The 12995-nt window shown below is 30.7% G+C and overlaps 1 protein-coding gene and 1 long non-coding RNA gene across 3 annotated transcripts; both read left to right on the top strand.

Annotated features, from left to right (window-relative positions):
* Positions 1–3100: 3100 nt before the first annotated feature.
* LOC104219024 (dormancy-associated protein 1-like) lies at positions 3101–6431 on the top strand. 2 transcript variants are annotated; one of them, XM_009769655.2, is made up of 3 exons: positions 3101–3234; positions 4894–5134; positions 6090–6431. In XM_009769655.2, exons 1-3 carry the CDS (start codon positions 3150–3152, stop codon positions 6124–6126), a joined length of 363 nt encoding a protein of 120 aa, XP_009767957.1. In that variant the 5' UTR covers positions 3101–3149; the 3' UTR covers positions 6127–6431. The 2 variants fall into 2 exon arrangements, with proteins under 2 accessions (XP_009767957.1, XP_009767956.1); XM_009769654.2 differs by lacking the exon at positions 3101–3234 and adding an exon at positions 3831–4062.
* A 2688-nt stretch (positions 6432–9119) lies between these two features.
* LOC104219022 (uncharacterized) lies at positions 9120–10554 on the top strand. The gene is made up of 2 exons (XR_709143.2): positions 9120–9609; positions 10403–10554. It is a non-coding gene; the product is annotated as an uncharacterized lncRNA (long non-coding RNA).
* The last annotated feature ends 2441 nt before the right edge of the window (positions 10555–12995 follow it).

The raw sequence follows: 12995 nt of genomic DNA, 5'->3' as shown, positions 1-12995 counted from the left end.
ATAAGTTTTTAAAGATACGAGCAACATAGTCAATGAGTATAGTCATATTTTATTGCTCTTTTTTTTATTCTGTTTCTGGCTGCTCTCCCCTTCTCAGGTTGAGATACGTAGATAGCAATGGTATCCAGAATTTGAAGTTCGTGGGTACAGAGTATCAATACATCTATACGATGGTGTGGACTTTGTATGTAAATATCTATTTTATTATGTATTATGTTTGCTTAGAACATTTTTAATGTTCAGTTATATGATATTTCTTGAACTTAATCTAGTTATTATATCAGGTAAGGATTTTTGTGGTAGGATTTCGATAGAAGATTTCACATAAATAGGTACCAAGAACAACTATAACGATTTTAAATCAATAAGCTTAAAGTCTTATAGGTGCTCAAATTTAGAGGTTTAGCTATTTATTCAATGTAAATAAAAAATTTAATCGCATCTTAACTTAAAATTACTTTATGGGCGAAGTGAAATAAAATTAAATTTTAGAATTAAGAATGTAAGAATTAATGAAATTTAATTTAGTAAAAAGATTTTATTTACTGCTAATTTATCTTTTTTGGCTCTAAAGTTATATCTATGTTCAATATTAAGGTAAACCCATTCAATTTTGAGATGTAATAGAATATAACAAGTACATAAACTAACTATTTATATCGTTTAATTGCATTGCATTTAGTTATTATCGTTCTAAAATAAAACGCATATATATATATATATATAAATCAATCATTTATAATGAGTTTAGTTTCTCATAAATGCATAGGATTACGTGCATAGGTAAATATTAAGAGTCGATTTGAACTTGGTTTGTCTTAAGATCAATTATATACTGTAACAAATTTCGATTAGGCTCAATTCGATTTCATCTGAACTCAGTATTGTTATAAGTTCTCTTTGGCTCAAGTGGCTAAGCTCAGATGCTTAGACACAATTTATACGAATAGTATTTATATAAAATATAGAAATAAGATCTTGGTAGCTTTTACTATATCTTTCAGGACAACAATATCCTCTATCACGTGAAAGTCACAACCTTAAAACCCTTAGGGTCGTTTGGTAGGAAAATAAGTTATTCCGGGATTATAACGATAGGATTATAATACGGAAATTAAATAATAATGAGATTATTTAGTGAATATATTTTTATTGGAAGATGTTTGGTTCATTGGACTAAAAATACGATATACATTCATACATGGCATAATATAAATATGTGTTTGATATATACTAAATAAGTTAGGATAAACCTTTAGCTCCAATTTTAACCTTAGATTGTTTAAACGAAGTGCCTTGGAGAACGACATCTTTGTCATTTTAGCGTTTATTTTGGGATTAATTAATTCCGGAATTATTATCTCCCCTCAATGTGGGATGAAATAATACTTAATTATGGGATTAATTAATCTCTGGATTGCTAATTCCGAATTCAAAAATTCAAATTAATGCGGTATAAATAATTCCGCATCTAATTCCAGAATTATTATCTCTTATCCAACGTATCAAACGACATTAGTCTTTCAGATTACTATACAAAATTTGGAGAAAATCAAATTACAAAACAAATGATGATAGTGCTATTCCTATGATTTAGAGAATCGTATACCAAACCTAACCTAAAATATGCAGCAAAGTGTTATGTATTACTAGTTGTTATTAATAATCCCTTTATTTGGAGTGTTTTTCAACTTATGTAGTTATACACTGGATTTCAACATTATACGTAACAAAATATGACATTAGTAATATCATAATTTTTAATATATGGATAAGTATATATAAAGACAAAACTGTCTTTTCAAAACCTTTAACCCACCAAACCAAACAGTCGATAAATAATAAAATCCGACATAATTAATCCTAACATTATTAATTCCGATATTACTAATATATTTGATTTAGTACTATTCTTATATACCCTACCAAATGATCCCTTAGTGCTTTCTATAAATTGAGATTTGGCCGTAGAAGGATCGAATTGTATCCGAAGAACAGGGGATACAAAAAAGTAATAAGAGAGGCGCACAGACAAATTAATCGTATCGGTGGTATTCTTGAATTGAGAGTGTTTGAGAATACTATAAAATTTTGGAGAAAATCAAATTATAATCAAATGATGATAATGCTATTCCTATGATGATCTACGTTTAGAGAATCGGATACCAAACCAAACCCTATAAATTAAGCCAAGTGTTAGTCATTATTATAAGCTCAAATTGACCCCTAAATAATTTTCATTTTCAACCTAAAGAATAGGACAAATAATTAATCTGACAACTGACACTTGTTTAGTAACCCACAACTTACTCATCCCTGTGGGTCCCACATTTACTCAGTCCTCATCCTTATCCACTTTGCTTTACTCTTTCCACTCTCAAATTTGCTCTCTCCCAACCTCCTTTTTTATATCTATTTGTTTTTTCCCAAAAATAAATTCTATTTTCTTTAAAGTTACTCATATAAATTATAGACAGTGAATTTAGTTTTTAAAATAATTTTAAAATTAATTTTAAGTAATGTAAATCATACTTTTATACTGACAATATTCTTAAAGTAATTGAGAAAATTAGTGGGCGTTTGGACATAAGAATTATAAAATTTCGATAAAAGTGAATTTTTTTTCAAGTGAAAATGATATTTGAAAATTAGAGTTGTGTTTGGACATGAATATAATTTTGGCTAGTTTTTGAATTTTTGTGAGTGATTTGAGTGAAAATTTTGAAAAACAGTTTTTTGAAGTTTTTAAAATTTTCAAAAAATTCCAAAATTCATCTTTAAGTAAAAATTTAAAATTTGATGGCCAAACACCCATTTTGAAAAAAAATAAAAAAAAATTCATGATCAAACAAACTCTTATAGCAAATAAATTACTTACTTTCCGGGTAGGAGTACAATCGTTTTTTTTTTCCTTTGACAAAGTAAAACATTATTTATATTACATTAGGAACCTTTTTCTTCACATAGACCAAATCTTGAAATAGGAAATGAAAAATATGTTGAAAAATTGTAACTGAAAAAGAAGAAAAAACTAAAAATTAGGCGCTATATTAGCACCAAAGCTCTATAAATTCTAGGCAGTGGGCATATTCATTTTTTTCATATCTTGTAATTAAGAGAGTTGAATATTTTGAAGAAGAAAAAGAAATATGGTGCTAGATGGTTGGGATGAAGTAATGGCTGGGCCCCACCCTACTACGAGAACCCGTAAGGGTCTCTCTATCAACACTTCGGGTAAGAAATTTTTACAGATCATCTTTATTATCATAAAGCGTCTTTTTTATCAACAATTTGATTATATATTTGATATATTTTTATGTACATAAACTTTGAGTTAGATTCAGAATCTAGAGAAAGTCAATTTTGAATCGTGATAGTAAATATTATAATATACATATTAAAGATCCTTTGGTCGTAATGGATTATGTGAAATCATAATAGTACGTAAAAAGAATATATAATATAGAGGTTTTCATGGCCAATTTTTTCTTTTTACCAAAGAAATATAAATGGTGAACGTACAATCAACCATTAATGCTTGCATCAGCACAGATTGCAAATCTCATATTCATATCCTTGGTACTAATTTTTATAAATGCAAATTTAGAATTTTAAGACCAAAGATGCACAACATTAATATAAATATTTTTTTGTAGAAACGAATGTGATTTTTGGTATAAATAAATAATTTTAATTAAAAATATTTAATTATGTATAATTGAACTCGATGACAAAGTAAAGACATTTACATTGACGAGTTAGATTCAGACAGGCAAAACTTCCAAAATGGAAATAGAAATAATCTATCTGGAAACATCCATTTAAAAAGAAAAGAAGAAATCAGAAAAAACAAAAAGATATTTCAGTGCCAAACTCTCTATTTATTCTACTCAGGCAGCCATTTCTCATTTACACTAAAAAATACACAGTTAAAAAGAGAGAAAAAGAGTATAGGAAAGAAAATGGTGTTAATTGAAAAGCTGTGGGATGATGTTATGGCCGGACCTCAGCCAGATAAAGGCCTCGGCAAACTCCGAAAATACATATCTGTCCAAACTACTGGTACCTTATCGGTTTTTTCTTAAATTTTGTGTCCAGTCAAATACGTTTAAATACTAAGGGACGGGGAGTATATAATATGATCCTTTTTGTTAAATTCATGAATTAATCAGAGTTCTTTATTACTCCTTTGCTTTAAACTTTTCTTTACGTTTTGTACCGTATATGATTCAAGATTTGAAGTTTATAGTTTCCTAGAGCGACCTCAAGTAAATATATAATACGTAATTGAATTCACAATCAAATATTTATGTATATTTTAATGAATTTTTTAGTATATATAGAGAATAAATTTACAAAAGCTACTGAATTCATCGGAACCTCGCCTACTAAGTTGGATCTGCCGCTCATGATGTCTGCTAGTAAAGGTGTCTGCATGTGAAAATAGTGACGGATCTAAAATTTAGACGTATTGATTTAAACTTATGTGTGACAGATCTAGAATTTAAACGTGTTGGTTGGATCTGTTGGAATGACCGACCCTCTTATATAAAAGCTTAAGTTATTAGGAAAAATATATTTTTATTTATTTAATTATGTCAATCTTTACGTGCGGCTTGATTCTTTTTTCATGCGCCAAGCATTTGAGTTTTTTTTTTTTTCTTTTTGCTAATGGATGACAGTGAGATCTGAATTCAAATTTTTTATTTGTTATGATACTATGTCGAAGTGTGACCATCTTATTTAAAAAATTAAGCATAATAGAGAAAATACTTTTATCTATTTAATTATGTCCATCGACAAAGCACATGTGTTTGCATGAAAAAACCATATACTTAAGTTGTTTATTTTCTTAATTATATGGTGTTATTTCTATTTGGGTAATTGTTTTAGGTGGGGAAGGAGGAGAAGGATCAAGCAAGTACTACCAAAGGTCATTGTCGGTGTCGGGGAGCCCAACGACGCCGGGAACTCCGGTGACACCGACTACTCCGTCGCCAACGGCGGCGGCGGCGAAGAAAGAGAATGTGTGGAGGAGTGTATTCAACCCTGGAAGTAATATTGCTACCAAGAGAATTGGTGCTGAAGTCTTTGACAAACCCTCTCACCCCAATTCTCCCACTGTTTATGACTGGTAAGTCTGATAGTTAATTAGAAAAATAGAGTAATAATATGTCAAAATAATTTAAATTATACTGTTAGTGTAAAATTATTTAATAATCTCGACGTATATAATTCAATCATAAAATGATATTATTATCACTCAGATTCATAGTCTAGTGATATCGATGAGAGTTTTTCTACAATAGGTGTGGATTCAATTTTCATCGTAATTTCACCCTGATCCCCATATACAAATAAAAAAAGATATTTTTTTTCCTTTTTTAGTCATACTACTGCAGTCAGATTTCTCTATACTAGTCAAATTTTCGTTGGAACCAATTTTTTAGGTTATGTTAATAGTATATGTTGAAGGGGATCGCCTTGACATAACTGGTAAAGTTGCTGCTATGTCACCAGGAGGTCACTGGTTCACCCCGTGGAAACAGCCTCTTGCAGAAATGCAGTCTAAGGCTGCGTCCAATAGACCCTTGAAGTCCGGCCTTTTCCTGGACTCCACGCATAGCTGGAGCTTAGTGCACCAGGCTACCCTATGTTAATAATATATGTTATATATAAAAATACTTTACTGTAGCAGCCAAAAAATATCGGAACAAATTAAGTGGTTGTAGAAAGGTTCAATTGTAGATCTTTTCTTTTTATAGAAAATGTCGGAACAGTAGAGGTTGTTATAGTGAGATTTATAATTTTAAGCATGATTTCTGGCGTTGTGATTATAATAGATACGAGTTATTTGGCTAAAGTGTGATTTAAATTGGAAAAATGACACTGTATAGCCATTGTAAAAGTAATAGCCGAAAAAATGTATAAAATTTGTATATATTTTTGTATATATATATACATTATATATGTTATATACAAAAATTATACAAGTTTTATACACTTTTTCGGCTACCAAATATAAATAGTTTCTAACAGCTAAAAGTGATAATACCCTATTTAAATTTAATTTTAATTTTAATTTGTAGGCTTTACAGTGGGGAGACTAGATCCAAGCATCAGTGAGAAGTAAAGAGAAGTTATATGGAATAGTGAATAACGTATTTTCCTTTAGTTTCCTTTCCTTTACCTGTGGGAAGAGTTGTTTTGCCACAGGAATATGGAATAGTGAATTTCAGTATTATGTTTTCTGCTTAGTATTTATAAGTATTTATTACGTACTAACTAGTTATGTGTAATTAGGTTTTGAAAGCTAACTTGAGCTTCAGTTGCTTTCCAACTACTACTAATATATCAATTAGTAGTAGATTAGTAATGTAATGTTCTTTTGCTATGTATTTTGGAATAAGAAGCTTCTTGTGTTTTTGTTATTTTCATGGTCAAGCAATTTTTTATTTTATTTTATATTTGGAAGATCTCGAGGTAAATATAAGACTTTTGTAAGTTTGTTCGTCGCAGATTTCGACTTTATGGATTAATTCAAGGGCAATTTATGCATTTGGCCGGTCGACCAAAATAATTGTATATTTTAGCTAAATATGTGTATATGTTAGCTAAATATATAAAAAATATACACTGATTATATATAATATATATATAAAAAAATATTTTATCTGCTATTATTTTTGGGAGCGTCTATAAAGTATAGTTTTTCCTTAATTCAACGTGATGCGCTCTTATCACAAATCAAAGTCATCTATTATTATCTATTTTCGATCCACAATTATTGTTCCCTCTTGGGGTAAGTACACGTATAATCATTCTCATAGATGCTATTTAGAGATTAATCAGTACATATTTGTCCTGAAATTTTAAACTAAAAATAACTTCAGGACAATTCAGGATATTTTTATCCTAAAAATTTGAAATTCAGGGCGCATTGACTAATTACTAAATAACAGTCCTTTAAAATGACTACCTGGTGTCATTCCTATGCTACTCTTTGATATCCATTTTTTGGTAAAAATAGCATGGTATAGTCAGTTTTCGGACTGGTTATTCTAAAATAGCCAGCGTTTACGAAGTCAATGAAAAATAGCTGCTATTTTGCTGCAACAGAGACCGCTCGAGAAAGATGTTGGGCCATCTGAGATTGCAAGTATTAGGCCAGGGAAATCACCAAAAAACTACAGAAATATAATAACTTTTTGGGGTGATTCTTAATTTTTGACTCCCACTTTTTTCATGGAAAAAATTTCAAGGTCAAATGTTAAAAGTGTTGCCTATGGGTCGAGGGCAACACTTATTAAACTTGAGTATAAAAATTCAAGGTCGTTCACATTGATGGCCACTTGTGTACTTCACCCGGAGGAGAAGCAAAAGGGATCAAAGGTCTTCATTGAGGTTCCTAACAAATTAGAAGAATTATTCTAAATAGCTGTCTATTCAAGTGCTTAAATTAACAGTAGCCGGTGATTTGTATAATATACATATGATTAATATATATGTAACTATGTATAATTAATACATAATTTATGTATAACTAGTTATTTTTTGGCACGAGGAGAAAGATGCATAATTTTAGGATGTTTTACATGTTCTCTTTCTTTCAAATTCTAAGCCATGATTCTGTGAGTACAGAAGAAAGAAAACAACAATCAAGTATCAAAAAGACGATCAAGAATCAACCAACCAAGAATAATGCTATGAGCAAAGGCGAATTCAGAATTTGAACCTAATGGATTCCACCTTTAAAAATTTTAAAATTGAACCCAATTTATGTCAAGTTGTTTTGACGGTGCACAAAGTTAAGAAAGAATTTTGAAATTTATGGTTAAAAGAAACTATAAATATTTGTTTGACTACAAATCATCTCATTAAGGATAAAATGAGAAGTCTAAAGTTAAATTATTATTTTTTGGGACGTATTAAATATCAAATAACATCACATAAATTGGGAGAAATGGAGTAATATACGATGCATGAAAAATATTGGGTTCAATTGAGTGCTGACACGACTCCGGGCAGCCTTTCTTTCAACTCGTCAAAATTTATAGATTATCAACTATCAAGTAAACAAGAATTTATCAAAATCGAAATAAATTGAAAAAAAAAAACGAAACAGTTTTCGCCGGTGAGGGACTAAATAATTATAATAAATATAGATTCGTACAAACCCATAACAGAAATAAATTGTGATAAGCTGAGGTGTGAAAGCAATTTATAGCTGAAATACGATTTATAAGTTGCAATTATACAATGCAATTTATAAGGCGCTTTTGCAAAATGCGATTTATGTGCTCTTGTCAAATGCTATTTATAAGTCTCGATCCATAAGTCGCATTCCTAAGGCCAATTATAAGTGGTTCGTCTAAAGTAATTTATAAATCGCATTTGTCAAATGCAATTATAAGTCGCATTTATAAGTCGTTCGCCTAATGTTATTTATAAGTCACATTTAGTTAATGCGATGTACATGTATATGTTTCAATACTTCTGTTTTTCCCCATTTGGGTTACCATTTTGGATTTCCTAATATATAATTACACATAAGTTTTCATTTAAGTTTTTTAACTCTTTGTTTATAATTCTCCGATCCGATAGAGAATTGCTTATAATAAAAGGTATTTTACTGATACATATGTGAACGTAAAAATTGCACGGGGCACTTTATTTGGTCGCCCCTGTGAACACCTAATTTTTGCACTATTTAACACCTCCTAAAGTTATTAGTGTTTTGTTATTTTAATTATCTTTCTCAATTTTTGTGATTTTAATTGCATATTTCCTATCATAAAATACTAAAAAGATAGTTCTTTCTTCATTTGTGCATTTTAAGAATTAACTAGCTGTTCAGTTGGTGAATTAATCTAGTTAATTGATCATTAGAATAAGTTATTTAATTAATTTATTTGTGTAAAATTAGTTTAATAAGTAGGATTAAGGAAGAAATTTGGCCAAATTTGAAAGAAAAAGTGTCCAAGAGTGCAAGATAAAGGGCTGCCATTGAAAGGGTCTGAAACTACGTAGTTTTGCCTCAAAACTACGTCGTTTCACTAAATGAAACAAGATCAAATCATACCCATCCATTCCATCTTGATCCAATGGATCTCATTCACTCTTGGCTTAGGTATTTAAAGCCTCAAAAATCTGAAAATTGTCCTCATTTTCACCCATAATTCTTTTCTCCTTCTTCTCTCTTCTCTCTCTCTTCACTCTCTCTACGCCGCCCTAGCTCCGCCCACCGCCGCTGACCGGAAATCGCCGTCGTCGGCGGACCACCTCCAAACACCTCCAAATTCACACCATGTAATCTCCACAACTTCCTCCTTCCATATCTCCAAACCAAATCCTTCAAAAATCCCTCAAACTCCTTGAATCTTAGATCTAGGAAACTTTCCCGTCACTTTTTTGCCCAAATTCTTGAAGCTCCAACCACTACCACCCCACAATACTTACATCAATGGATAGAGCTCCTCAAGACCTAGCTATTGATGCCAATTTCACCATGAAAATCCGGCGATCAAAATCCGGCCAAATTCCAGCGACCTCCCCGAACACCCTCTTTTGGCATACCACCATTTTTTCGGCCACTTGAATTATAAAATGGTAAAAATCCTATTATTTTTCGTGGCTGATTTTTTATTTTATTTTTATTTTTTTCAGATCTTATTTTTGTCTATTATTAATTATTTTAGCATTAGTTTTTGAAGTTTGAAATGTCAAATTTTCTGTTTTTGCACTTGTTGAAGTAGTAAAATAGTTTTGTGTTGATAAAAGTGAGGTAGTGAAAAATACTTAAGAGTATATGGTACTTGTTTGATTGTTTATTTACTACTTCAAGACTCTTTGAGTACAACACTCAAAAGTCAAATTGTTTGGTAAGAAAATGTAGACCTTTGGACAGTGTTTGAATAAAAGTCTGTCTTTGAATAGTGGAGAGCAGATTTTGTTTGAAATACTTGACAAGATTTGAACCAGAAAGTCTGGCATTTTGAATTTAAGAGCAGATTTTGTAGAAAAATCTGTCAAAAAGATTGATTTTTATTTTTTTTTAAAATAGCTGATTGTTTTGATATAAAAGGAGGACACTCCATCTTACTGAGGGAGCTCTAGAAAAACAAAAAAGAGAAAAAATCAGTAGCTATAATATCCCTTAGCAGCTTTTGTGAGTTGATTCTTAAGTGAAAAACTTGTTTAAGGAAAATAGAGTAGTCTTGAAAGATTTTTCTGGAGTTACATAATTGTACTGTTTTGCTGGGGTATTTTTAGTTTATTTTCTTGGGTTTGAATCTGTCGGTTGTCGTTGTCTTTTGCTGTTGTTGCTGCCCGTTTAATTGTTTTGCTGTTGATTTCGGAAAGAGCTGACTCTGCTGTATTTGTTCTTCTTTCTGCTGTCCAGGTAATTTTCGGACCATGTAAACTCATAAAATCGAGTTGGAATGAAAGATAATGAAGTTGGAAAATATTAGTAGCTTTATCCTTCTATTGTAATTCATTTTTATATGCTCTTGAATGTTTGATAATGTTATAACGATATGTTAGTTAATTAAATTGTGTTAAGCATCTTTAATTATTTTTATCTTTGCAAAGCATTAGATATAATTCCACAGGCATTTAGTTATCTGAAAGGAGCATATATATTAAAATTTGAACCCTTGTAGCCATGTTTGTCCCTTTGTTGTCACCAAGCTAAGTTTTTATTATTTTATTATTATTATTATTATTATTATTATTATTATTATTATTATTATTATTATTATTATTATTATTATATTTTAGAGTCCCAATAATCTTTTTTTATCTCTTAAAAAATACTTATTTAGTAAGGTAGTTAAGTTGTAGATTAGAAAGACAATCTATAAACTTATTTTTGTAAATAGTTGGCTACAGATTGCAAATAGCAAGATATGACCAAATCTGTAACATAGCTTTTAAAGGCCACATCTGCAGATTTAAAGTCCAAAAGCATATGAGCTTTTGGATTTTGTCTTGGACATGAGCCCATTTGACTCCATCAACCCAATAGTGGGCTGCCTCATTCAATATCAAGACAAGCCCACATCTTACTAGTTTTAAGCAATGTCAATTGATAATTTTCTCTCATTACTCTCATCTTTTAAATTAGTACTCATAACAATAATTTTCTCTCATTAGTTAAGTTGTAGATTATTATTCAAATCTTTTCTTTAATTTTTTTTAAATAAATAAAAACGGACATAAGAAAAGCATAAAAATCAAATAAACCACAGTTTATCCCAGTTTAATTCAAGCCAAATGTAGTCAATAAAGCGACCGTGCTAGAACCACGGGACTCAGGGAATGCCTTACACCTTCTCCCCGGTCAACAGAATTCCTTATCCGAACTTTATTTTCGCAGATCAGTAATAATAGAGTCAAACCTTCCTTTGAATAGGGATTCAAATAAAAGGTGACTTGGAACACCAGTAGAATCAATTCCAAGTGGCGACTCTGTAAATAAAATAATCCCTACTTCAAATTTGTCACTTTAATTGGAAAAGCTCTTTAACCCACAATCCATAATATTTTACACTTATCTCTTGGAGGGGTAAAAAGGGGTGTGACAGCCCCCATTAAAGCTATACCCATTTTTTAAAAAACTTTTAACTTGTACCCACTTTTTAAACAACTTCAGCCCCCTTTCTCCTCCTCATTCTCCTCCTCAAAGTTATATTCGCCCTCAACCTCTTTCTGAAGTTCGTGACTAAAGGTCCTTATTTGATTGAATGGTGGCAATATATGATCTGTTAAATAACGAAGCTACATATCCTATTTGATAATGCATGGCATTAGCAGCAACATATTGGTTTATGTAAATTGTTAAAAAGTTTCTTGCTTTATCAAATATCGATTAACAGTTCCTTTGGATAGTTTAGTTGTTGAACTAATCATCTAAATAATTGGTCCGATTAGAAAGTTATAAGATGAGGTATCCTTGCTATTGAATGCTTTATGTGACAGTAAACCAGCTATTTTTATATTTTCGTGACAGTATTATTATGAAGGGAAGAAGACTCTAGAGCTGAAGTTCGCCAGTTACAAACAAAAACTTCAGCTCTAGAGCTGAAGTTCTTGCAAAACAAAAACTTCAGCTCTAGATCTGAAGTTCGCCAGTTGCAAAACAAAAACTTCAGCTCTAGATCTGAAGTTCGCCAGTTACAAAACAAAAACTTCAGCTCTAGAGCTGAAGTTCGCTAGTTACAAAAACAAAACTTCAGCAATTACAAACAAAAACTTCAGCACACTTGCTACTTCAGTCCCGTCTACTAAAATGCTGAAGTTTTGCGTGATTGCCTTTGTTACTTCAGCCCCGTATGCTGAAGTTACGCGAAAAAGTGGGTACGCTTGCAATTTTTTTTTTTTGCAGAGCGGGCACAAGTTAAAACGTGACCCAAAAAACGGGTATAGATGCAAATGCCCCTATGTGAACTCAATAGTTCTTTATCAGTTAATTTTTTAGGCATTTAATAAATATGTGTTGCACTATGTATCGGAGAATTATAATTATAAATGAAGAGATAAAAAGAAAGCCAATACGTAACGAAAAAGGATCCAAATGGGAATCGAGAATTGCATAAATTGCATGCAATAAATACAACTTATAAATTGTATTCAGCAAAATGCAATTTATAAATTCAGTTCGACATATATAACCTATAAATCATATTTATAAATTGCATAAATTGCATGCAATAAATACAACTTATAAATTGTATTCAATGAAAAAAGCATTTGAAGAATTAACTATACATATAATTTATATATAATATGTATATTACTGTACATACTACTCTATCAGAACCATTAATCTATAGCGCAGGGACAATTTTTTTTGGATTAAAGTAATTGATAATTGACGTTTACAGTAAGGAGAGAGCGAATTGGATAGATACCCATAACAACTTGTCCAGATTTGGATAGGACAGTGAATGAATTAAGTATGTCAGAACAAAATTCTTTGCTTGCTAGCTTAT

Source organism: Nicotiana sylvestris, chromosome 9 (genome assembly GCF_000393655.2).
Source record: "Nicotiana sylvestris chromosome 9, ASM39365v2, whole genome shotgun sequence".
Classification (NCBI taxonomy): domain Eukaryota; kingdom Viridiplantae; phylum Streptophyta; class Magnoliopsida; order Solanales; family Solanaceae; genus Nicotiana; species Nicotiana sylvestris.
This window is presented reverse-complemented; position numbering and strand designations above follow the sequence as displayed.